Source organism: Lissotriton vulgaris, chromosome 12 (genome assembly GCF_964263255.1).
Source record: "Lissotriton vulgaris chromosome 12, aLisVul1.2, whole genome shotgun sequence".
NCBI lineage: Eukaryota > Metazoa > Chordata > Amphibia > Caudata > Salamandridae > Lissotriton > Lissotriton vulgaris.
This window is the reverse complement of record NC_141700.1, coordinates 32,159,218-32,185,113: the sequence shown is the minus strand read 5'-3', so window position 1 is coordinate 32,185,113 and position 25,896 is coordinate 32,159,218. Positions and strand designations below refer to the sequence as shown.

General features: G+C 40.1%; 1 protein-coding gene across 1 annotated transcript in view; it reads right to left on the bottom strand.

The window, feature by feature from the left end:
* LOC147673141 (SURP and G-patch domain-containing protein 2-like) overlaps positions 1 to 25,896 on the bottom strand; it is a 41,395-nt gene that overhangs the window by 3,071 nt on the left and 12,428 nt on the right. The window contains exons 6-10 of the mRNA XM_086946877.1: positions 24,809 to 24,920; positions 22,022 to 22,524; positions 16,960 to 17,015; positions 12,380 to 12,525; positions 5,763 to 5,877 (exon numbers count right to left, since the gene is read on the bottom strand). Of these exons, the coding sequence (XP_086803003.1) occupies positions 5,763 to 5,877; positions 12,380 to 12,525; positions 16,960 to 17,015; positions 22,022 to 22,524; positions 24,809 to 24,920 (932 nt within the window). The remainder of the gene's footprint in view (positions 1 to 5,762; positions 5,878 to 12,379; positions 12,526 to 16,959; positions 17,016 to 22,021; positions 22,525 to 24,808; positions 24,921 to 25,896) is intronic.

The following is a 25,896-nucleotide window of genomic DNA, read 5'->3' as shown; positions in this document are numbered from 1 at the left end:
AGAGGCATAAGCCAAATAATATTTGTCTTTTAAGTGCTCGGTTGTGAGTGTGCTTTCATACTTGACGTTAAACACGAGTTCCAATTGAAAGCACCCCCTTTTTCCTAGCACGCATCCCGAATACAAAACTGGACCTATTGATAAATAAATACCGTGCTCGAGGCATTACCTAGTCCTGTATCGTGGCCTTTACTTTTCAGCGCGGTCTCTTAGCGCCTATGCATATAAGAATAAGTACATTTCCCTGTACGTCCAAACCCAGCTACGGGCAGCGCCACGCATAAATACCAACCATGACGGTCGTCTAATAGTTGGCCTCCTAGTTTGTACTGTGACAGTTATAAACTTCACAATCGCCTATGCAGAGCATAAAGGGCGAATCTATCAAGAGTTCTCATCGCGCTTTGCGACAAAAACGCATGAGACCCAATCAACTCGCCATGGGCATTTGGCACGGGGGCGTCGGATGATATGCTGGCGGCCGGACCTGAAATAAACTTAATTGAACAAACCTTCGCTGCCTGCCCCGCCGCACTGGAAAGGCAGGGGTAGCGTGCCTGGCAGGAACAGGGATAATGAGGTGCGTCCGAAATGGCGGACGCAAGCTTCCGAACATTTTCAGATTCAGGGACGTGTTCAGCGTTCTAAAAAGGGGCGTGGCTAAAAATTGGAAAGAACAGAACTAACACGCCCCCGAATACGAAAGACGGAGCTTCTTTCGAGTGACGCCTCTCTCCTCCAATGGCTGGCCTCCGTTTAGGAGAGGGGTGGGGGGCAAAACAAATCTCCACACCACATGCAGAGAAATTACAAAAACTTCAGGAGAGAGAGATAATTAAGAGTGATTTGGGGAGGAAAGGGGGGGCAAGAGAAATGTGTCAAATTCACTGTAGGAAACCTAAAGTACACCAGAAGGTTTTCCTCTTCTAGGAAGTGGATGTGATGGAGACATTTGAGACACCAAGGTCTGCTTGGGCAGCACCACAATGCATTGTAATATTTTGATATACCAAAATGAACTGGTCTTCCAAACCGTCAACATGCAAATACCTCAAGAACAAAATCTCAGGAATGAGACTACATATTGCAAAGAGGTGTACAAAGACAACACATTTTCTCACATGTATGCTGAACATACTCACAAATCCATGGGATCAGACGAGGTGCTGCTCCAGCAACATCTGCAAGCAGCATATTATCTGAAGTCCATCCACTGCTCATGCTCAAAGTAGACCTTTGTGCAACATTATGCCAGCAGAGGTTTATTCTCCCTCCAAGACCCCCAATCTGAAAAGTATATCCATTATCTGTTGATGCGCTCTTTAGCGGCAGATTAGATTGGCCCAGATCAGAAGTTATGAACGAAAGGTGCAAGTGACACCTTCTAGCCAAGATACTGGTTAATTGGATTTTAGTTTCATTGCTTTCGCACATATTCCATTTAAGAGAAGTTGTGTTTAGTGTTCACCTTAATTTTAATTCTTGTGCATTTTATTTTATATATAAAAAAAGAAGTTCACATTTGAAGCGGATGTGCTTTTCACCCTACATGGCTCATTGTAGCCCTGTGCTCTTTCAAGGCGGAGGATAACCAACACATATGCATATATAAATATACTCTAGTTACAGTAATTGACACAGGACTATAAACAGCATAAAATACAAAAAACAACCAGTGTGAATGCACAGCAAACCTATCAGATTGACTTCCATGTTTGTTTCCTCATACAATCTGTAAAAACAGATGGAGTTCAGTGATGGCTATTAATTATTTATTCATGTGTGAATAGTTGTACGCACTAACCTGTAGAGTCCTACATATTAGTGCTTAGATCATGTTTGAGCATAACTGTATGGCTATGTAGAAAAGAAAATGATTGGCGCAGTATCCGTTGTGTACAAAGTAAAGGTATTTGTACACTATCAAATTCTTGAATGAATAGGGTTTGTGGCTGTAAGGATGTACGACAGAGTTGCATTTAGTAAAAGGCAGTATCACCACGTCAACTTTAGTTAATGGGTTTGGCAAAAAAAATTGCTGCTTACCCATTGACGTCTGTTGCATAATAAAAGTCATAACAAATTCTCCAAACTGATGTACGCAAACATAGGCGTGGACTGGGTGGTCTATTTAAAGAGATCCATTGAAGGTCTAGGATAAACTGTTGGTGAACCTACAGATGTACTAGAGGCAGAGGGTTTAACCTGTGCGTGCTGGAGCGTATGATTATGTATATCATGCTGGGTTTGCCCAAGTCCAGGAACATGATTTATGCTATGTTAAGCACCATATAAATTATCGGTTAGAACATCAGCATATCATATCGTCCAAACTGGGGTATAATATATTTGGTTTAGATTTCATATGGAATCTGGAGCCTCACAGGGCAGAGGTGACACACTGGATCAACATCTGTACTCCTCTTTATGTTAAAGTATACACACAAGAATTAAACCCCAACACTGAACAACATTTCTTCTCTGAAATAGAATGTATGGTCATGGTATAAAGCAAAACGAATTATTTGAATAGGACAAAGACAAGAGGACGGTGAAATGATTATGAAGCACATATATAGAGGTGTCCACAAGAGACTGCAGTTGCCTGGCTGAAATGTGTATAGTGAAGTTGATTTGGTGACCATTAAATATCTTAAAGGCAGTAATTGGAGGGAATTAGATAGCAATCAAAGACCAGATGAATTAATAAGAGGCTAAATATACAAAAAGCTGAACACTCAACCCCATGTGGCAGATGAGATTAAATTGACAGAGCGAAGAAGGCCAAAGCTATGAGCTGTTTACTGAAATTGAGACCATTCTTTTGTAACAGAGGGTGTTTATGTCTTTGAGGATATCTGGCTGTGTGGCACAGAAGTTAACTAAATAAATGAAAGTACTGTTTCAAGAAAAAGGATTCAAACGAAAAATGATACCCAATGGCACAGAAAATAGAAGCATCTGAAGTAAATACTGGCTAGACCTAAAAACTTAACTGGGAGAAATAAACTCCTTTCTGAACCACACCTAAACACCTGCTAATTTTACAAGTTCTCAATGTAATTTGAAGGCCATTTGCAGTTCGCAAGTGGGAAGATTTTTATGCTATTTTTTGGGGGGAGAAAGTATAAAGATCTGCTTAAATTGCCTTGTATTGAAAGAGCACAACGATTATTCAGAACGGTTATAAAACGTTAACAAGAATTCAGAGATTCTGTGTAGAAATTTAGTAAGTCAAACAGGGAAGGACAGAACCAAGGCAAACTATAGCATACTAGTGGCCCACATCATATCGGAGAAGGTGGAACTAAAACTAAAACATCCCAAATATAGTAGAAAATACAGTTACTAGTTAAAGTGCACAAATAGGAATCGAAAATACCCTACTGGGATTAAAAGGAAGAGAAAACTGTTTTCAAAATCTACGTTCAGTGCGTTATTGCAAAAGGAAATAATGGAATTTTACTGAAATAAGCATTCATAACCTGAATTTCCAATATTCACTAAAAACAAATGTCTTACATTACAATATTACGTCACACATTTTATTTGAATGCCAACCAAGATTAAGGACTTTCACTTCCAAAACAAAGCAGATGAAGAGATCAAGGCTTACGAAATCCAAATATTTTGTGTAATTAGACGCTCTAAAAGAAGGCTGAATTTATGAAGCACCCTAAATCTTAAAAAGGTTGAAGCCTACATATAAACAGAGTGCAATAGGTAGCTTTGATCAATTCTCACAATTCTGGCTAAGAAGTTACTGGTGCAAAGTAAAACGAAGAGCACCATTAGTTCACGTAGTTTAACTAAAACCAATTGTACATATTCAGTAAATCGCAATTTGTGTTTTTTAGGGGGGGAATGAGAAAAGCAAATATTAGGCATTTGGCAAACATGTCAGATGGCAAACAAATTGCCCGATTTAAATAGCCTAGCAGGATGCTGGGTTTTAATCACATTATGAAAGGAGCAGGTAATAAAGATAGGCTGTAGTCATTTAGAAAATTGCAAGTTAAAAAATCTGAAGGCTAGCCGATTCGTTTCCAGCCCGGGATTATGAATTGAACATTCTATTCCTTAGCAGCCTGAACAGATGAGTGCCTGCCTTTCTCTTGAAGCAAGGGGGCAAGAGTCCAGCTGCAGTGGACAATCACAGATACAAGTCTCCTTAGCACACAGGGTTGTTAGTGAGCTTTAATATAAGGAAGCATGAGCAAGTTAAATGCCCGATGGATAATGCAAAGTCTCTTAAGAAAGTCACTGCAGTTTACCAAGAAACAGCAAGATATGCATGCCTCTATATAGACCCAGCACCACGCGCGCTACCAATCCAAAAAGCAAACCGCTACCAATCCGAAAAACAAACTTTAAGAAGCATCTGAATACAGCACATTGCAGTATTCCAGCAGAAATAAAACTGGCCTGGAATGCGGTTTTCATACCACAAAAAAGAGTAGGGTTTTCCCAATTTCATTACTATAAGAAGCGGTTAGATTGTAGTATACAAAACTATTTACCACTGAGAAAGGAGCCGGTGGGATTGGTTTGTGGGGGCTAATAGTGGTGAGGTTTTGGTATGGGTGAATGAAAAGGTTACTAACTTGTATCCCTGGTTGTGCATCAAAGGAATTTTCATTGAAGTCAAACACTAGATTAATTCAACACAGGCAGCAAGGAATTATTCAAGAGTTTATGACTATCAATTAAGATACTAAAATGCAGAAACCTAAATATGGGGGCCACTAGCTTTCAGATCAAAGATACTGTGAGTTTTTAAATAGGACAACCTCAGTCTACAAGACAGTTTTTCCAAATCTAGAACCCAGCTGCAGAGAGGCAGTTAAAAACTACCAGAGGATTATCCAAGCGAATGATTAGCTGTGCATCTCCAACTTAGGTTCCAATGTGAACTTGTATCAAATCTTAAGTGATACCAAACTACTAACTTTATAGGATGTAAAAAGGAAAATGCATAAAGTACAGTGAAAAAGCAAAAGAAATTGAAAGCTTGGTTCGAACTAGTAAGGAAACGTTTTGTTATAGTACCAAATGAGTTTGATATTACAAGCAACCACGAAAAAAGTAGGGTAGGAAATGTAATGATTCCAAAATTGAATTAACGCTCACTTTGATACTATGAACAGACAAATATGTGTCTTTCAATATCTAGGTCTGTTTTCTTGAAGACAAAAATATGCCCGAGCAAAGGCCCATTTTTCCATCCTGATGACCATACCTGCAAAAGTTGTTACGAAAAAGCTTTTGAAAGGGGCTATAAAGACAACAGTAATGTAAGCTCCTGGTAAAAAGAACACAACTAAGTAGGTAAACCTGTCCAGCTAGGGTATTTTTCACATTAAGATTTAGCAAGTACCCATCGCTCTAACCAGAATACACAAGCCGGTAACAATTTTAACAAATGACTTTTTTTTGAAGCAAAGATTTTTCAATGGAACCAAAAGGTAACGATGAACGAGGAATAAAAATTGAATCAAAACAAGACCTCTGTAAAAATGTACATTTTTAAAATCAACATACATTGCTTTAGATACCACACTTTTTGGAGAAATTCTAGGAAAGATGTTGCATTACAGTAAAATGCATCATACTCTTGGTTACTGCAACTGAAAAGGTTGATCACCTGGACTACCATAGAATATTTTGCTGTACTCTAAAACAGTTTCTGAAAACAAAACATCCTTATAATTGTATAATGTTTCATAATAGAAAATCATAAAAGCAACCGCCACTTCACTTACCTAACTGTTGACTATTTTATCCCTGTACATTTGGATCATCCTTTGACGAAAAGACTCAAATGAATCTTCTTTCGGTTCTTCAACACCCAAGCCCTCCCCTCCAGTGATTGAACCCCTGTGGAATAAAATGCAGAGTCAGCACTATTTTTGCATTTTGCCTTGCTTTAGGAATTACCAGTTTCCAATGGAGATATTTAACTCATTTAATACAAGGAATGAATTAATGAAAAATTTACTTCTCAAAGCACCCAAAATAAAGAATACACTTACCTAATTAACTGTGAGAACAGTGTAACACCAGATACCGAAATATACAAATAATCAGAACTAAGAAAAAAAATCTACAAGTCTAACAATTAAGGATCACAAAGTAAGAACCACTGCCAGAATATTCATGCAATTTTGTAATGCCACAAATAGGAACAGAAAAGTAAGTTCCTAATAAGTTTTAATGACCATGGCTATTTACAAAAATGTTAATACCAATACAGAGAAAACATCCTCAAGTTTGAGTCCCAAACATACAAAAAAGAAAATTAGTAGTTATAGACCGGACAACCCTCAGATGAAAGGCAGAAGGAAAAGACAGCCAGCAACCGGGACTAACATCAGTACCGACAGGCAGCAGGTAGCCGATTCCCACCATCTACAGGATCAGAATGACTTATGAAAGCTGCAGTGACGATGCAGCCGCAGAAAACATCATGCAAGAAGCACAACCTCGACCTACAAGGTAGCACCCTACCAGCTAGACACCACCTGAAAGGAACACTAGCAAGACTATCAGAGACCCAAAGATTAAGAATTGCCAAAACGGTTCATCTGATGAGGAACTGCACACAAAACTAGGTAATATTTACAAAGCAGAGACAAATGTGTAAACTGATGTTCTGCTAAAGAGAAATGCATTCCTTAGGTTTGCTTTATGATGAAAATCAATAAAATGTAAAAAGAAAATGTGAGTTTCAAATATTTATAAAGTAACATAATAGCTCTTGCTCACATAACAGGGGGCAATTGTCACTAAATGTCAAAGTATAAGACAAAAAAAATCTACAGCAACAATGGATTAAAATGTCAGAAGTATTTTTTAATAGCCGCTTGCGAGCAAAATTAATTACATAACGGAGGTATATCAAGAGTGCATAACACAGTGGCTGCCTGGAGGGTGCAAGAGGAATTAGTCTAAGCCATGGTCAAATAATCGTAAAAGTAAAGATGTAACTGCCTTTGGTATTGATCTATGAAAGTGAAACTCTAAATCAGAATTATTTCATTTATGGAAGCTGTAGTCCAAAAGTGTGCTGCAAAGTTGCTGCAGTACGGTTCAATATCTATGCTTTAGTGCTTGGCACCGAGCTTACACTACTATTGAGTCAATAACAAAGATTTGCCACTATTAAGCCCAACATTACGTTTATTTCTTCATTACAAGGATCAACAGACATACTTTGTAAAATAAATTGCAACACCCAGGGTAGATGAAGTGACTAATTATCTGCTAACCGATGCAAATCAAATTAAAAAATTGTAAGGAAAGGCATCAGAATACTCTATACAAACACTAAACAATACGGCGCAACCCAGAATACCCCATGTCTGGAACTAGAAGTTAAGGCAAAGATGCCCAGCTGCAGACAGCATTTTCATAAATACCAAGGCTCTCAACAACAGTGCGCCGTAAAAGCATTAACTACTGCACTGACTAGCTGTAGTGAACAGTGAAGGCACTGAGCGATTACTATATAACACTGTGTTTAGGAATTACAACATGTTCTTGGACTACACAAAGACATCTCACGTGATAATGCAAGGTCTTCAAATAGACCCCGTCCTCAAGGAATGGTAAATCAGTTTGAGAAAATCAAATTAGCAGGAGAAAACCTTTTCTACTAAAGAGTAATCAATTAAAAAAAGTCAACACAGAACGTGGATAAAAAAAAATACATTAAGCTAATTTACACAACAGAGAAATTATGCTAGAAATCAATCCTTTTGTGGATAAAGAATGGGTTTTGCAATTAGTGACTAAAAAGTGAGCATATCCTTCCATTTATCTACTGAAAGGCAAACATCGAAATTATTCCAAAATATGCAATGCAAAAAAGTATAAACTGTTTAGATTTACGTTACACAGACAAAAGGGATATAATGTATTTATTACATGTTGAAGATTAAATTGGAAGCAGGGTGAGAAACACTAGCCAAACCTCAATGTGCTTCTAAATGGACACGTTGGTACAGGATTTCACTTCTTAAAAAAATAAATCTTAAATAAAAAAAACATCACTGACCGCAGAACAAATTGAAAAACTATATCGAAATGGGTTAAGAAAACAACAGAGGCCTAAGCCACAAAGGAAGGACGAGTTTTCCACAAAGTTATTATCCTGGCCACCATTAAGCGGCTGAACTAATCGTCTAGTTACTTCAAAAATTAAAGCGCTGAGGATCATAAAAATAAATGGAACGGCAACAGAAAGTTAAATATAGGTCTAAGACATGATAGACTTCACAATTTATTAGATAAACAATCATATTCTTCCAAAACGTCCAGTGTGATTCAATAGGTCCAGAGACACTTCATGCAATCGGCAGTGAATAAAGTTTCACACTCCACATAAATCTCCATATTTTTCTGCCTCCAGCTTCTTTCTGAATGTCCTCCGGGAACATTTGTGCCACCTCAGAAGGGCAAGATTAACACAAAGGATTTGCTACTTTGCTTCACTTACAGTGAAGCATAACACCAGAGAAAAGCAGCAATACTTTGTTGCTGGGCTGACATTTGAAATACGAGAATCCATGTCCTAGCAAACTGAAATAACTGTTTCAGCAAAGCACCAAGTCCTGAAAGTCTGTATCCTCCAAAACCACAAAGAAGATTCTATTTGCCACAACCCAAACCACTCTACATTGTGATTGTGAGGTGCAAGACGATTTAGGATTAAGTTAAAGATATATCTGCATGAAGGCCAGGTAACCCAAAACTTTAACCAGCCATCTAGGGTAAGAGCTCTCGTCCACCTTCAAATATATTCTACTGTTGCCACAAGTTATTCCTTTATCCGATGTATTGGGAACTTGAGCTACTGCACATTAGATGCCAATCACAGAGAACTCAACCCCCCCCCTTCTTACTTTCTAATCGCTTTAGGCCCCACTCCTCTGCCGCCGAGGCCTTCTCTAACTTTGTACAGAAAGAGTGCAGGTGTACCATTATTTCTCAGGGGCCCTCTGCCATGTCCCCGATAGTCGTACCAGCATTTCTAGACGTCCTATTTTTCGAGAAGTTTGGTTGGGGAAATTTTTTGTTGCATTTCAGATCTTTTTATTTTATGCAGAGGTGCACCAATGTTGCAGTGTTCTCATTCAGAGATTAAATATTCACAGTGATCTGATCCTTACTAACAAGCCTGGCAAGTGCCTTATTTGAGTGTATGTTCCCGACCCCAGCTCAACCAGGCTAAAAGGACCCACTGTTTGCAGCAGAGTGAGTACAGTTTAAGTCCGCTCCACCCAATTCTCTCATTAGGGATCCGCAGAAAAACTCCGGTAGCCACCGACATCAGATGGTCACTGTCACCACTCAAAGTACGCTGCAAGCTCTATATTTGCTTAAGTCATCAAATTTTGATGTACAAGGCTAGCTTAGATTCATGGGGTACACATTTTTCGGACTTTACTTGCGGAGAATAGATTTCCAAAGTAGTTCATTTGTTTATTTAGCAAAAAAATGTTAACACGGCAAGGCAAGCAAGAGAACAAGCAAAACACAGGTGTACCTGTACTACTACTCAAGCATGAAGTAAACCTACTTATGCTTGAACTGATCTAAACTAACACCGTTTCACCTGGGACTGCACTATCATAGCAGTAATAAAACACCTTACTCCCAACTCGACAATCAGCCCACTGGGCAGAACCAAGTACATCACACATCGGGGAATGTATGTGATAACTGAGCAAGAGTAAATCGTCTGCACTATCCACTTAGAAATAATTCCAATAACTTTTGGCAGAACTCAAATTTACCATGTCGTACAACACAAGTCTGCAAGGGAAAATTAAAATAGTTTGAACTCTATCAAAGCACTCTGCCCTCCTAAAAAGCACATTTCCCTCCGCTGAGCACTTTATCGAAATACTTACAAAGAACAGGATAATTGAATCCACTGCATCAGTACTCGGGCACTCTTTAGTTGACAGAACTCATCTCTCAAAGCAATGTCCCACAATCAAGTTCTCAAGACTGAGCAACACAAGGAAACCACTTCTTTTAAGTGAATGAACACGGCACTGAATTCTAGACCACCACGAGACCAGATGCCATGCCAGAGCATGCCAGAGAAGTCAGTCCAAAAGGACTGGTTTACTTCATCCAGTCATCGGTTTATGCTTAGAGGAAGTCTTTCTTGTAACTGTAGATGATTTGTGGACTACAAAATAAGAAAAGTTGCCTCAAAACCACACTTAGCAAAAAAGGTTAATTTAGAGATACTAAAAACTAACATGAAACAAGGGGATTGTCACCAACTTGACATCGTGCATCCAAAGGGAAAACATTTTGGGACAGAAGCCAACTTACTGATCTATTAGGGAATTAAACATTTCTGCTCTGAACATGTATGTTAGTTGAACAATTTAATTGTGTATCAGAAACTAAGTAAAAAAGCAATCTTACCACGATATAAGAGGAGATAAAGCAATTAGACATGTTGGAGAAGGAGTCTGCTGGAGAAATAACTGGTTTTAAGAAATGTGTGTAATGTTCTACCAAGTTGTGATTTTGTAAGGGGAAGCGAAGTATAAAAAGTAATTTTTATTGACTTCTTTTATTGTTATGAAGCTATTCTATGAAAAAGCTTTCAAAATGACTTGGGAAAATGGTAAAATGGTGAAGGTGCAAGAGAGTTTTAAACTAACTTGCTTAAGTTACAAGGAGAAAATAAACATCTGGCTCTGTGGTGTAGCCATGCTTGATAACATCAGATTGATATCTGAAAATTGTACTTGAAACAAAACCTACTGAGCACAATTTGATTCCAGTTTCCCAATTACCATCCTCCTCTTTAATTTTCTAGAATGATTTTAGCCTTTCAACTGCTTAACCAGCACTAAGCTCACTAAAGAAAACGGTGTTAAGTGCAATATGCATTAGATGAATAACTTCTTTTGATTAGATTTGAATAACAAAATCTGTGTGTCTTTGTGCGACTGTACACAGTGATTAATTTGTAAAATAATGAGCATACAGCTCTAAATGCCACGACCGGTGCAATTAGATGTCAGCACGCCAAATGCAGAAGCTGCATAGTCCGGAATCCACATCAGGCCTCTTTAATCCACCGCAATAGACTTCTTGTCCCTCTATCTCTATCTTGCAGGTTCTTGTATTCTACCTTTGGGAATGCCTTTTCATTTCTTTTCCTCCCCCATTCCAGTTTGTTTTTCCCTCTCTTGCTAAGTACCAGTCCCCAAAAATGAGTGCTGGTGCCCACCATCGGCTCAAATTAAGCACTGTGTGCTCACGCGTCCCCTTATCAAATGCCCACAATAAAACCCCTGAGGGCAAGAAGAGGGTCAGTGGTGTCTTAACTGAGGCACATAACTACAGAGGGTACAGAACAAGTGGATCACCTACTGAATTGGACTATGTTCAAATATGTTAAGCAGCATCCAAATAAGTTCAAGGAAAGGACAATCGTGCAATCTGAAAAACTGTTGCATATAGGAGGTTAAAAAAAGGGGTCTTGTGCAACCTTTGATAATCTAACTATTAGTATCCCATAACTAGAAGTTGGGGATAAGAGACACTGGAGAGAAACAAGTCTTCAATAGGTTACGGCCTACTTGAAAGACATTTTCTTTAACCAGACATCCGATAATAGATTGTCAAAAAAACCTCAAGACATAATACCATAAACTGTTTTTCAAAAACATGGAAGCTGAACAGGATTACTTCAAAATTAACCTAATTAAACAAAGGACAGTATCCAGTAACATGAATGGATCTTGGAAATTGTTTACAAGAGATATAGTGATTTCAAAATCCTAAAAGATTTGAGAGACAGATGTAGCAAGTAGAAGATGTCTAATAAGAACAGCAATATAGTTAAGTCTACTTAAACCACAGAATCGTGTTCTCCTACAATCCAATCTAAAAATATCACGCACATTCCCTTCTATTCTTAACACAACCGTTTGTTGTTAGCAGTATTTAAATAGGTGTTTTACCAAGAAAAACACCAAACCATCTCTGCTCAAGAAAAATTTCATTGAAAACTGTATTCAGACTTGTACTCTCCAATAAAGGCAGGTATCAAAAATTGACGCAAAGCTGAAAGGCAAGTAAAACAGGAGTTGTCCCTAAACATATTGTGTTACACAAATAAATAATAATCATGAACAACTTTGTTGAAGGATAAAACAGGAACGCAAATTTCTTTCACTATTTCAAACACCGTACAGACTGCTATACCACCACAAGCAGATTGCATGCCACTTGCAATCAATATTCAACAACAAATTTTCATTTTTGCGATTCCATGAGAAGCAAATTATATTCCCCCGACAAAAACACGAATATGTAATAAAATGACATTCCTACTACATACACTTTGACGGGCTCTTTGATTCCAGCTCCCACAGTACCAAGACCTTGCCCTTCTTGCCATCCCATCTTCTGCAGCATCTTAAAACCCACATTCCCGTCTGTGATTTTCTTGTCCTCGTACACTAAATCCTTTGGTTTTGGTACTTTCTGTACAAGGAGAAAAAACATTTAGTTGCTATGTACATTTGAACATCTTAAACTGCAGAGAAATCCGAAAGTCGAATTTCAAACTCAAGCAGCATGACAGGAAACTGGTTTGTGATTTACCTTGCACCAAAGTAAAACAAACTAATTTGTCTGGCATGTGCAGCTACATTTAAGAATCATCAGGTTTTTATTTACAACAAATTAGAAAGTTACTCACCAGGAAATCCTGTGGAAAGTACTAGACAACATTTCAGGAAAAATACATAAATCATCGACATGCGTTTGAGATCATCTCAACCTGTAGTTCCTCTGCATGCCTCTTTAAGAGGGCAACTAATTGCTCCCTATACTAAACCTGAAGTTGAAGAGTAGACTGGAAGAAAGCTATGGTTGGTAGCAATAGAAGACTGTTCAGCAAGTAACTCCTACATTTCACTGACCAGTTCCCATATCGGACTCAAGAATTTCGGTAATGGAACTACTTTACTTTCTCGGTCAGCTCTTAAAGGAAGCCCATATCTTTCCTCGCACCTTTCTACCCATGTGCAGTATCCCCTCACACATGAAAACTCTGGGTTCCTGTGTTACTCACCCACCAACCAAAGTTTGTTGGTTTCTCGCCCTAGTCTTTCCAGCTCAGTGCGTTTTCTATTTAATGATTCCTACCACCACCATTCAGCAGCACTGCTGTAGTGCTCTCCCCAAAGATAACACGCACCGCAATTTAATTTACCTCCCTCCACCTCCATCACACTTACCCACACCACCAATAAATGGAAGGACTCCTCAGCTGCAACCTGAAAAAAATCTATAAAGAACAAGCACTGGCGTTGCCAATAGGTCTGGCAGTAGGAAAGTTAGAGCTATTGGTTTTGTAAATGACATTTTATATTTATATATCGTTATTGGCATGGTCAATAACAATATATAAATATAAAACGTCATTTACAAAACAATAGCTCCAACTTTCCAAATGCGAAACCTATTGGCAACGCCAGTGCTTGTTTTCTCTAGATGTGGTAATACAGTCTGCGAAGAAGACCATCATTCAACAGAAACAGTCGGATGTGGTAATTTTGCATTCTTTGTACTCTGCATGATCCTTAAATATGTTACATTGGTATACCATGTGTTAAATAAAAACAATATAATCATTATGTCTCTGCAGTTTGTTTGATTTCTAAACCATTAGGAAGTGCTTCACAACATCGGCCCACTGAGAATCAAAATGGTAACACAATTAAGTAAAACAATTTTTGTGCACTGAGAAGTGTGTAATTAAATCACAGATCGGGCTTGCACTTGCTGGGCTAACTGTGCTTCCCTTCTGGTCTGCAGTTATCTTTTCTTCTCTGTATACAAGTTCCTTCCTGTCTGCCCCTATCGTCTTTGTTCCACACAGGCTGCCTCGCCCATTCAAGAGCTTCTGTGCTCCCAGCAACAAGTAGATCACACACTGTAAAATAAAATGGGCCATAAACAGAACGCATGTTCAGTGCTGTTGTCATGGTATTGTAACTGGCTGAATTTAAAAGCCAAATTGCAATGAAAATCACGTGCTGTTCCTTGAAACAGATGAGAGAACAACAAGAGCGGCAGCGATACTGAAAGTACGGCTGGCCACCGGCCAGCCATGAATAATTAGGGGAGGAGAAGCCGCACAGCACACGCTGGGAGAAGCCCTTTGATGTGCTGTGCGGCCGTGAAAAAATGCAATTAGGGGGGAGGGAGGCTGATGCGCGTGCTTGTTTGGTCAAGTGATTCATGTGTACTTAAAGAAAACCGCACAAACAAAACCCTTGGTTTGACGAGCATTTTGAGCACTTGAATTCTCGCTCCGCTCAATAAGCATTCGCGCATTGATACGTCGCGAGACCTAAAAAAAAAAAACTTGGGTGCACTTTTTACGCTATGCTCCACAATGGGAATACGACACCTTGGAATGGTAAGCTAAAGAGAAATAAAATGCTGCAGCATGTGTGCACAAGCATACGATACCACAGATTGACCACCATAGCGTCACAATGTAGAAACATGCATACACGATGAAACCTGTATGTATGACCATGCATGGGCATGTATTCATCAGATCCTACACCTTTCAGGTGCATGGCACTCGTAAAGCAAAATTCAAGGACAACTGTAGAGATGGCATATTTGTGTACTCGTTGAAGAGAAAAACACTGAAACAGCTTCTTAATATATTCCATAAAAATGGCGAAAAATAATCAGCAAATCACTTTTTCTCCAATAGCCTCACAATGCAGGTTTCTGGAAGAGAATTGTAAACCATGTCTGGTAAGACTCCGCAATGCAGCACATTTAGAACCTTTGGCAGAAAAGGATACATTATCGTTTAAGAAGGTTACCCTACTTAAGGAATTTCTTTTCAGACTGGCAAGAGACTAAGTTACCTTCAAAGGAGGTACTCAGGACTCATCTTGCCAAATTTAAGGCAAAAGCATTCTACTATAAAGGAGAGACAGTTTGTGTGGCAACTTCGGATGCATGGAGGTGATCCAAGGCAAAAACAGACAAGAACTCGTTGCCTAATTGGGCTTACCCGTGGCCCCAAAACGCTTACAATGGAGAAAACACATGATCAGTATCATGGACCAAAACAGCACAAAGAAGCATGCTTGTCTCCCTCCTTAAAAGGTTATTGTCCAAAGTGATCAGAAAGAAAAGGCATAGTTTGGGCATCTTTATTTGCAACTATAAAATGTGCATTTTAGAGAAGCCACATAAAAAAAAAACTATCTAATAAGACATGTTTAGGGCCTAATTAGAAAACAGCTACTTGTATATCATGAGCAAAGAAATTAAGGTTTTGGGCATGTCCATCATGGGGGAATGTGGTCCATAAAATATTCCAAAATGACATCTTTTCAAAGAAAGTGGATCTCTGCCTTGGTGGCTAGAAGGAGAGACACCATCTCATAATTGAATTGAGTAATGTTACGCTTTAACCGGGCCTCCCTCTAGTCTATGGTCTTGAATGATCTCCAGATGCTACAAAGCAAGGTTTGGGTTAGCCATGCTTAGGGAAAAGTCTGGACGCAGATATCATCGTCAAAGCAGAGGTCTTCAACATCAAGACTGTATACAACCCGTTCAAGCTTCAAGGAGGATATGGATGCTTAGGGATTGATACTGTTGAGTGGTGTTTTGAGCTGGATTACAAAAACATTAAGCTGAAAAGAAAGTTACCATAATACTGTCCAAGTTGTCTAGTTCCCTTTCACGGGCATCGAAATAATACAAGCACTAAGACAGGACCGCAGGGAGCAGCGATAGAAACACGTCTGATGCAATTGAAGCATTACAAAGAGGGGACCCACTAGGAATGGAAACAATTCTATACACATGCAAAAAGACTTGATAAGGATGTGGTTTGTAACAGGTCTAACCTAGGAACACAAGTTAGGACAAAATTAAGTTTGTGAATCAAATCACACGAAAGGTCCAAATAGACAATTGTAATAATCTAATTATGATGAACTAAGATTTAAGAATTTGTATCTTGAGAGGAATGTAAAACAATCATAAGCTGTGTTTCAAGGGTCAAAGATGAAATCAGCAGACACAAACAGCAGCCATGGTCAGCCCAGAATCTAATTTAAGATCTACGATTTTGATGGGTTTGTAGTTAGTAATGAGCAGGGATCCAGTGAGCTTTAAAATATATATTTTTTTTAAAGCAGATGAGTATAGCGAAAAGGCAACTCTAGGGAACGGAACCACTTGCTTAAAACACATTCAACAGAGCCTCTGGGGTTGAATGGTCCAAGACTATCAGGTGCTTTAAAACGGTAGATGAAAGTAAATAACATAAAATAGTCATCAGTAGAAGAATAAACTGAGACTGCAAGTTACTTAACCCAACAGATGGAACTTGGGGCAGCAGAAATGGCTGTAGCAGGCTATAATAAAAGCTGGAAGTTGTCACTGCGAAGATTTAGTTAAAAAATAATGTCATCTGTAAGATCACACTAGACATATATTGCCACTGACTAAAGAAAAAGGCAATTGGACTGGAGGTAAGAGACTGGGAAAGTAAGACTTTACTGAAACTTCTCAATTTTTGCATTTACAGTCAAAATTAAGTAATCATTTTTGTCCATTCCAGTTATTAGAACAATAAAAACTTGGGTCGCAAGGGAGAGCTTCAAATAAGGTGGAATGAGTAGCTCTGGCAGGGAAGGGTTAACCTATCAATAGGTGATGAACAGTTTACGGAACTACTTTGTGTGGCATCTCCTACCGGCAGATCGGACTTACATATACTAGTAATTATCAGTTTTATTAAAGCACAGAGAAGTGTTCTGACAGGTACAACTGGGATTCAGAAGTAACTTAAAATACTGTAAAGAATTCAAAATGTTATACATATGATCTTTCTGTATAAATTGTTTCAACAGACAGCTTACTTACCTTCTTGTTTGTTCGTCCCTGTGGCCTCTCATAGGCAATTCTGACAGGGTCGTGAACTAAAATTTAAACCAGACAGATCAGATCTTCGTTATTTAACATTAAAAAAGGTGATGCAAAATATTGCCACCAGTAATGCATAATGTACATCAAGTCAAACATTTAAAAGGCGGGAATTTGGAGCTCACAAAATCAGATAACTATATTTGCAATGCTTACAAGCAATTTTAAGTTGGCAAAAAAATGTGTGCACTTCACTTTTTTTTTTAACTTACCTGTTGACATCATCTGTTTCTTTTTTAATGTAAGGGAGTGGCAAGTTTTTAACTTTAACATACTGTATCACAATTTTCAACACTCCTCCCCCTCCTGGAATAAGCTTTTATGCTAGCACGCGCTATTTTAAGAAAGTCAAGGGTTTAAATGGAGTAAAGTGGCCATACAATATAAGTACACCAGTGATGTGATCCTTGGATGTCAGCAGTAATATTGTCAGTAGCCACTGACCGCTCAAGGGCCTCATCTTGTAGAGAAGGATGCTTCACACGACTGACAAAGCAGTGCTTGCTCAACAGGTTCTGGACCGCCCTGGTTAACCCACTGAGAGCTCAAAGATCATGGCAGGCCACTAAAGGCGTTCCATGTAGTGGAACACTTTTCAACTGCAATGTCACCCAATTGCCTACCAAACCGCCCTTGGATAGGTGTATCAAGGCCCCCTAATTAAGGTCCTTTGCCTTTGGGATAGATGGTCTATTCCGACATACCAAATATAAACAATCAAGAAAAAAGGTTTCATATTTTCAGAGCTCCAACGGACCACAAAACACCAATAAAAGTGTTAGACATACATAACAAGTAGGAAAATAATTCACTTACCCGGGACCTGGCCAATTTCTTGTAAAAAAGACAGCAGTGAGCACTGCCGTTGAAGACTGTCCATTATATTTAAAATCTCACATTAAGGTATTAAACTTTTGTGATAAAATGAATCCAGAAACGACACCCTCTGTACTACACTAGCATAATACAAAGCGTGTGGCAGCCTTTACAGTTCCAATAGGCCTTCTATGCTCTGAAAGTACACTTCAGGTGCTTTTTATTGTTGTTGGAAAACAAGCTCTGGATATCGTCATTGGAATCTGTTACACTAATGTCACCAGAGCTTAGTAGACTAAAAAGAGATAGGGGGTTTTGGATCACAGCACTCCTCGTAGCGTAGCCTCCACTGCAAACCTTAACCTTGAGGAGCTGGAATAAAAACTGCTGGCCAGCTAAACTTTATTGAACAAACTGGTCTGAAGTAAAGAAATTAAAATCTTCACAAAGGGATGCTCCAGGAACCGCTTAGGGTCTCCATAGGCACATTTAAGGCCCTACGATAGAAAGGAAAGGTTTTGATTTCACAATGGGGTAAAGCCGAACTTCAATGGTATCGGAAGAGCTAAATACCACTTCCAAAAAAAAAAAAAACTGATGGTAAGCTTACTGGGAGGGCTAAGAATTGTAAAATGCTTTTATCCCAAAAGAATGTTCTTATATGGGCTGGAGAGCACCAATATTTAACCTGGATTTTTTCATGTTTCTCTACTCTAAAGAAGTTTGGCGGGTCATGCACCATTAAAAGTAACCTAAAATGTGTACTAGAGGGTTCTTTGTACTTCTCTAGCCTCAAAAGAGCAGCATGAGAAGAAGAAACAATAGCACATGGTAATACGCCTTACTAATGGATTTGATATTCGCTGCAGAGGATCTCATTACCATGGGAACAATACTACCAGTAGGATGGTCAGACCACCATCTCCTACTATTTAACATCTTGGTCAATACAGGACCAACTAACACGCAGACTAGGACCTTCATTAGCCGTGATTGGAAGGGTCTGCTAAAAAGGAAAGAGGAAGGGAAGTTTGACTTCCGTCAAGTGGGGAACTCGTTTAATCTAGAGAACGATATTACCACAAATTATCATCTACTATGTAATGAGGTAACTTGGAAACTTGACGATATTGCACCACTGAAAGCAATCAGAAAAAGAGGAAAACCCTCCACGCCCTGTTATACGGACAAATTGAAAGAACTGAAAAATGCCTGTAAAAAGGCGGAGAGGCACTGGAGGAAAAATTATTCAGAGCAGGAGAAACTGACCTGGAGACAGACAATTGTTCAGTATAAGAAAGAGATCACCATAGCCAAAGCAAACTATTTCGCAGACCTAATACTAAACTGCTCCAACAAATCACATGACACCTTCAGGATAGTCAAAGAGCTGTCCCATCCCGAATGTGCTAATAGCCAAATCAAGCCCTCACAGGAATTATGTGACGGTCTGGCGTCCTCCTTTCAGGAAAAAATTACTAAAATCATTGAGGGTATGAAGGATGTCCCCACCCCACTAGCGCAGTATAATAGTAATACCGAGAGCGAAGGAAATGTAAGACACCCCATTCCAAAGGCCATCTTGGAGAATTTCGAGACCCCGACAGAACAAGAGTTCACACGAACAGCCCTCAATATAACATCAGGATCCCCATTGGACCCTCTACCTCACAAAATAGTAAAGGCATTCGGGGACGAACTCTTTGCAGTACTTGGACAGCTGTGAAATCAATCTCAACACAGGCACTGTACCAAAAGACTGGAAATTGGCGGTTGTCACCCCCCTATTGAAGAAATCAAATTTAGATCCGAACTGCCATAAAAACTATCGACCTATATCGTTCCTGCCATATCTAATTAAGATCATGGAGCGGCTGGTCAGCAGGTCACTGGCCCTCTTCCTGGAAACTAACAACATCCTTGAAGAGGAGCAATTCGGTTTCAGACCAGCTCATGGAACAGAGTCAGCTTTGCTGACGGTTCTGGACGACCTACGAATGAGGGCGGACTGGGGAGAATCAGCAATCTTAATCTTGCTGGACCTGTCCGCCGCATTCGGTACGGTGAGTCACGATATTCTGCTGACAAGACTGAAGAGCATTGGAGTTGGGGGGAGTTGCGCTCGACTGGTTTTGCTCCTATTTAACGGACAGATGGCAGGCAGTATCCCTCCATACCAGTCAGAGTTTGTTACAGTTCCACATGGGGTCCCACAGGGGTCTGCAATCAGTCCGATACTTTTTAACGTATACATGCAACCCCTGATGGGCATCATCAAGGCTCACGGCATTAGCGTGATCAACTATGCGGATGACACGCAGCTGATGATCTCTCTTGATGGTGCCCACGCAGACTCACTTGAGACCTTCCATACCTGCATGTTGGAAATGACATCCTGGTTAAATCAGAACTCATTACAATTTAATTGTGACAAAACCGAAATAATGCATTGCAAAGTAGGTAAAATCACTAGATGTCTCCCCACTGACTTCTGGCCTCTGGAGCCAGGGGAGTCATTAACCCCAGTGAAATCAGTGAGAAACCTTGGAGTCAGTTTCAATGACAGTTTGAGTCTAGAGACCGATGTCAATAAGCAGGTGAGCAGTTGTTTCGCCTTAATGCGAGGACTTCGAAAGTTGCTGCCCCTTTTACCAACACAGGTTAGAGCCACCATAGTCAGGAGTACCATTCTTAGCCGCCTGGATTACTGTAATGCTCTGTTACTGGAATCCCCTGCCTACCTGATTTCCAGACTTCAGAGCATCCAGGCGGCTGCAGCAAAAATGGCACTTTCCCGAAGGGGGAAGATCCTCTACTACCCTTGCATTGGCTGAATTACACTGGCTAACTGTACACCAGAGGATCCTCTTTAAATCCCTATGCACTGTCTTTAAGGCAGTGCATGGGATGGGCCCCCGACCACTTCAAAACAAATTCAAATGGAATGAACCCACTCGGACCCTTCGATCCTCCTCTTCTAATCTCATCAGTATACCCAGGATCAGGAAAGCCACCTATGGTGGCAGAGCCTTCAGCATAGCGGCAGCTCATCTGTGGAATAGACTACCTACTGACATCAGGAAAACAGATGAACTGATGGCCTTCCGAAAAAAGGTGAAAACATGGCTTTTCCCTAAAATATAACTGCCTAGAATCAAATGACACCCTTTCACCCCTGATGCACAGCGTTTCAGTTATATTCACACAGCGCCAGGATGCCCGTAGGGTTGCAGAGCGCTTTATAAATACTATAAATAAATAAAATACTAAGGAGAGTTGTTTGTGGCCAATGGACAACTACAGTAAAAAAGTAAGCAGAGTCTGCTCAAAGAATGTGCCTTCCACAAGGATGCTCTGTAGTGCATAAAATTCAAGAGTGAATTCAATGGAGAAGTGATGCATAACCAGAAACTGAGTAAGAAACAAAAAATGGTTTCTAGATTCAAACCATGGAACCTGCTCAACCTCAATAAATCCACTACCTCCATATGGTACATCGACTAAACCATTATACGATTGAGACCAATATTTCAATATGGCTCTAGTGATGAATAAACCCAACCATCTATGCCAGGATGTTCCATACATGGACACAACTGACTTCAGATTATCTTTAAAGTCCCAAAAAGAACAGAACTCCTGCATAAACAAGATTGCATGGACAGAGATGAGAAGGGTTGGGGTCGAAAAACCAATATACACAATATTTAGGCCAGTCACTGGCAGAAAAGAAGCAGTGTGACCTTCAGTACTCTGAGGTCAGGGAACTTTGGTATACAATGAAGACATTAAACTACAGAAGTGTGGATGTACTATTAAGATAAGAGTGGCACAAGAAAATAAGCCAGTGTGAACAGGAACATATGCAGTTAAAAGCTATGTTCCGGCACCTAAAACTCAGAAACAGGAATGATGTACGGAGCGGATATTTGCATTTCATGAGAAAAGGTTTGTGCACTAAATTCTTCCACTTTCTGGCACCCGCTCTGGAACGTACAAGCCTGAAGACATGGTAGTGGAACGGAAGTTAATGATCAAGTGAAGGCAATAATCATGATAAAATTAGAGATAAAAGATGGGAACAAATGGTTCTAAGGGCTTCCCAAATATCAATGCCCAAATAAAATACTGATCCCTAATAAAACCATAGTAAGCATTTAGTAGGCACTTTTGCCAAAAGACTTGCCTTTCAAGTCCTCCACCAGGCACACCCTCTTTGATGGAAGCATTCCAACCTTCAGTGCTCCAACTCTCTTCCTTGGGAGCGAAGCAGGAGCAGGAGCAGACGCAGTGGATGTCGCCTGCGAGACATCAGTTAAGGCCATACTTTGCTTCCATTCACCGAAGGCAGCCTGTGGCAAAACAGCTGCCATTTGTTCAAGGAGCTGGAAGGGTTGTTTCGCCGGCACACTGGTGCCTGCCACTACTGGTTTCTGATCTTGAGTTTCTGAGGTGGCGCCCGGGGATGGCCGTTTTGAAGCTCCGGGTCCTGAAGCTTTCTTTTCGGGCGCCTGATCTTTACTTTCGGTCTCTGGTACTTTAGAAGCTTCCGCGAGCGCTTGTGCTTTAGCTGCTTCTTCAAGGGCTAATCTTTCAAAATAGTCATCAGGTATTCCCATGGCTCGACGAAACTCTGTAATCTTCAATTGATAATATTTGTAACCTGGACTATTTTTTGCATGTAAAAACCTGTGAAACAAACAAATTATAATTAAACGATTGAGCTTAATACTGGTACTCAAAGCTTACGCGTTATCCACAATGAACTTCTTATAACCAAAGAGTCAATTCAAATCTCCTTCAAAATGCAGCAAGTACGACACACACAAAGCAGTCAATAACAAAAATCACAGGTAAAGGAGCCGATATTCCAGTCAGAGGCCAAATTCTGCTAAAAGAGTATTAATGACTGGCTAGCAGGATAACCATTAACCACCGACAAATGCTATATGCCCTCGACTTCCACAGACCACTACTTCGATAAAACGGTGTCCATTGCTGTTGGAAGACAACATGCCCAGACAAATACCCACAACTGTAAGAAAACACAGTGCCCTTCTCCAAAATTATACCCTGTAATATAACATTGCATTTTTGACTAACACTCACCCCTACTTATGATAATGTGCCACTGACTGAAAGATGAGCCCACAGCACAATTTGTCTAAACTAACTGCCCTCCTCAACAGATTAGGGTTACATAGGTCCTGAAAAATTGAAGATGACCCCCTTCTGGAAAATAATGGCAATTAACATGTTGACCACGTAATTAGGTTCTGGCATCAGGTATGCCCTAGGAGTTAAAGTTTTTGTTTTTAATCTGGACATGGATTAATTCAGGTAATAAAAATAAATACCCTGAAATCCAGAACAAACTTCAAACTCTTACTAATCTACTCTACACCAACCTGTTCCAGAAAAGCAGAGACGTGTACTTTTTGGCCCAGCTTGGCATCAGAGGCTGAGAAAAGACCACCACTCACCCAATGTGGAGAATGACCCTATGATGAGGCATGCCATTTCGGTGAGGAAGGGTTAGTGCATCCTGAAAGGGCTATACCTCGCTTCTTGATGGGGCCAGCCTGCAAAATTTACTTGTCGAACTACACAGTATTGTTGCATCTTTTTAAAAGGGATGGGGGTGGTGGGGGGGGGGTCAACAGACATCTGATGTCCTAATTTCGCTCATTCCCCTCGTTGGTGCATAAAGTTTACAACACAATGGAGAGAATGGACAGAGATGGGCGAGCAGCTTTCATGTGGTCGGTAGACGACCCACTATACATAAAGCCATGCATAACTTTGGTTTAACCCTTTCGATGCTCATGACGAGCTCAGCTCGTCATGATGCACAGTTGAGCTGTGCTGATGACGAGCTGAGCTCGTCATGAATAAAGTAAAATATCAATGTCCAGCACAGGAGGGGGAAAACGCCTAGCAGCCAAGGTGTTAAATAAACACCGGAGTGCCAGTTTTGGGCCACACAGAGTCATCCTGTCTTCTCCTCCTGCTCGAGCGCCACACTGAAGAGCTGGCTCGAGCAGGGAGGGGGAGCTAAGAGGCCCAGAAGGGGCCTGGGGGCATCGTGAATCGGTCCCTGACACCCCTCAAGTGGGAGACCCACCGAGGAGTTGGCCCACACCCAATAACACCGAGGAGACCCCTGAGGTGAAGAGAGCCTCTGCAACCTCAGGTCCTAGCCCCTCCTGTTCTGTGTCACCTTTCCCTCTTGGCGCAGGACCACTTCTACAACAGCTGAAAACAAGTAAGGAGGTGTACTAGAAAGGGGGAGAGTGGCACTAATGATCAACTGGAAATAATTCACATCCTATTAATTGCCACAGCTGAGTGACACACAGGAGGGAGTAACTTGAAGGGATCATCAACAACTGTGTAATAGGAAGTGAGGGGGGTTGGTGTTGGGAGAGACCATTATTGGGCACAATACAGTATTCAGTTATATTTACTCCTGGGGTCTTATGAAATGCAGAATTGAAGTGGGAGTCTACTGTGTTATGATTAATTCATTGATAAGTGTATTGTTTTATTGAACAAGATTCTAGTAGAGTGATAATTAGCCTGATTGATTCTAAGGTACAGTTATCCTAATGTACAATTGCAATAGGAGCTCAAAGATATAACAACTGCTTGAAAGACAACGTGATAATCTGCTAGTAAATTCAAAAGTGTAACTGCTGATTCTAGAAATGCCTTGAAATGTTTTGAACTATTTATATGTGAGCTACTGATATTTGACACCAAAGAGCATATTATTTTTATATAAAGCAGCACGTATTTTCATAATTTTGGTGTAGTGTTTTCTTTTTGAGTGCTATTGCGTGGAATTACTTTTGGGTGGTCTGCAACCTTTACACTGTGCCTCTGTTATGCTAGTCTTGCCCTAGGCCAGGCTACCTAATTCCAACATGAAGGCACAAGCATTTTAACATTTATTTTTCAGATTAAAACGCACCAAAATTCTGGATTACTTTCACTGTTCTCCATACTGAATTTTTCAATTTCTGGTCCCATCTGCGCAACAAACTGGGCCAGTTTCTCAGCTGTATCCTTTGTTGCAGCATCAACTGTGGAAGGAAAAAAAAAAAAACACTTAAGTTTACAGCTGCCAGAACAAAACACTTTGTGTGTCCCAGTCTATAATCTGTAAATCTGAATGTACAGCTTCTTCAAAGAACGTTTACTGAAATAAGAAAATACAATCAAGTAGGGCGGGTAGGGGGGCTCAAACCTACTACTTGCGTGTAGTGCTGAAAACCCACAGGACGCGCAGCAGTCTGTAATCTAGTATTGGGCTCAGACTGCTGTAACAAGTTGTTTTCTCTTTGAATGAGCTTTGCTTTCAAGAGGACTGGTGATCCATACCTTGAAACTCACACAGACTCCACCCCGGGTTGGTGTTTATCCCAAGCATGAAAGTGTAAGCTAGTCAATACTAAGCATTAGGTAAGTGAACTGGAGAAGGAATATGTGATTATAAAGTAATTCATTATTAAAGACATCACAAGTCTTGCAGTAAGCTGGCATCCAAGAAGGTGGGTAGGGTATGTTCATCTACAACAATACAAACCCCAAACTTTACCAGGAAGGTTTTCCGCTTAAAGCATATACTGCAGTAGTTTGCGTACAGCGCATAGACAGAAAAGCATTATACAACTCTGTATAGCGATGACTCCTTAAGTCCAATAAAAGACATGGAATAATAATATATGAAGAACGAGCAGTTTGATTCAATAAGGACATCCTACTTCTGCTAAGAGAATACTGCCAAGGAAAGCCACTGTGGCTTCGTTTCTGCATGTAGAATCTGCTTTATGCACAGACCGCAATGTGTGTCTGGCTTTGGCATAACAAACCCGAATGCACTTCACAATCCTTCATGCATGGCCAGTTTTTGCAATTCAGTTACCAAGTCACAGCTGAGAGAAGACAAACAGATGCTTATTTTTCTAATGGACTTAATGTGTTGAAGCTGGGTCATTCTGTGAATTTTTTTCGTCATGCAGGACCCATGATCGTTAGAGAAGAAAAGCGAAAACATTT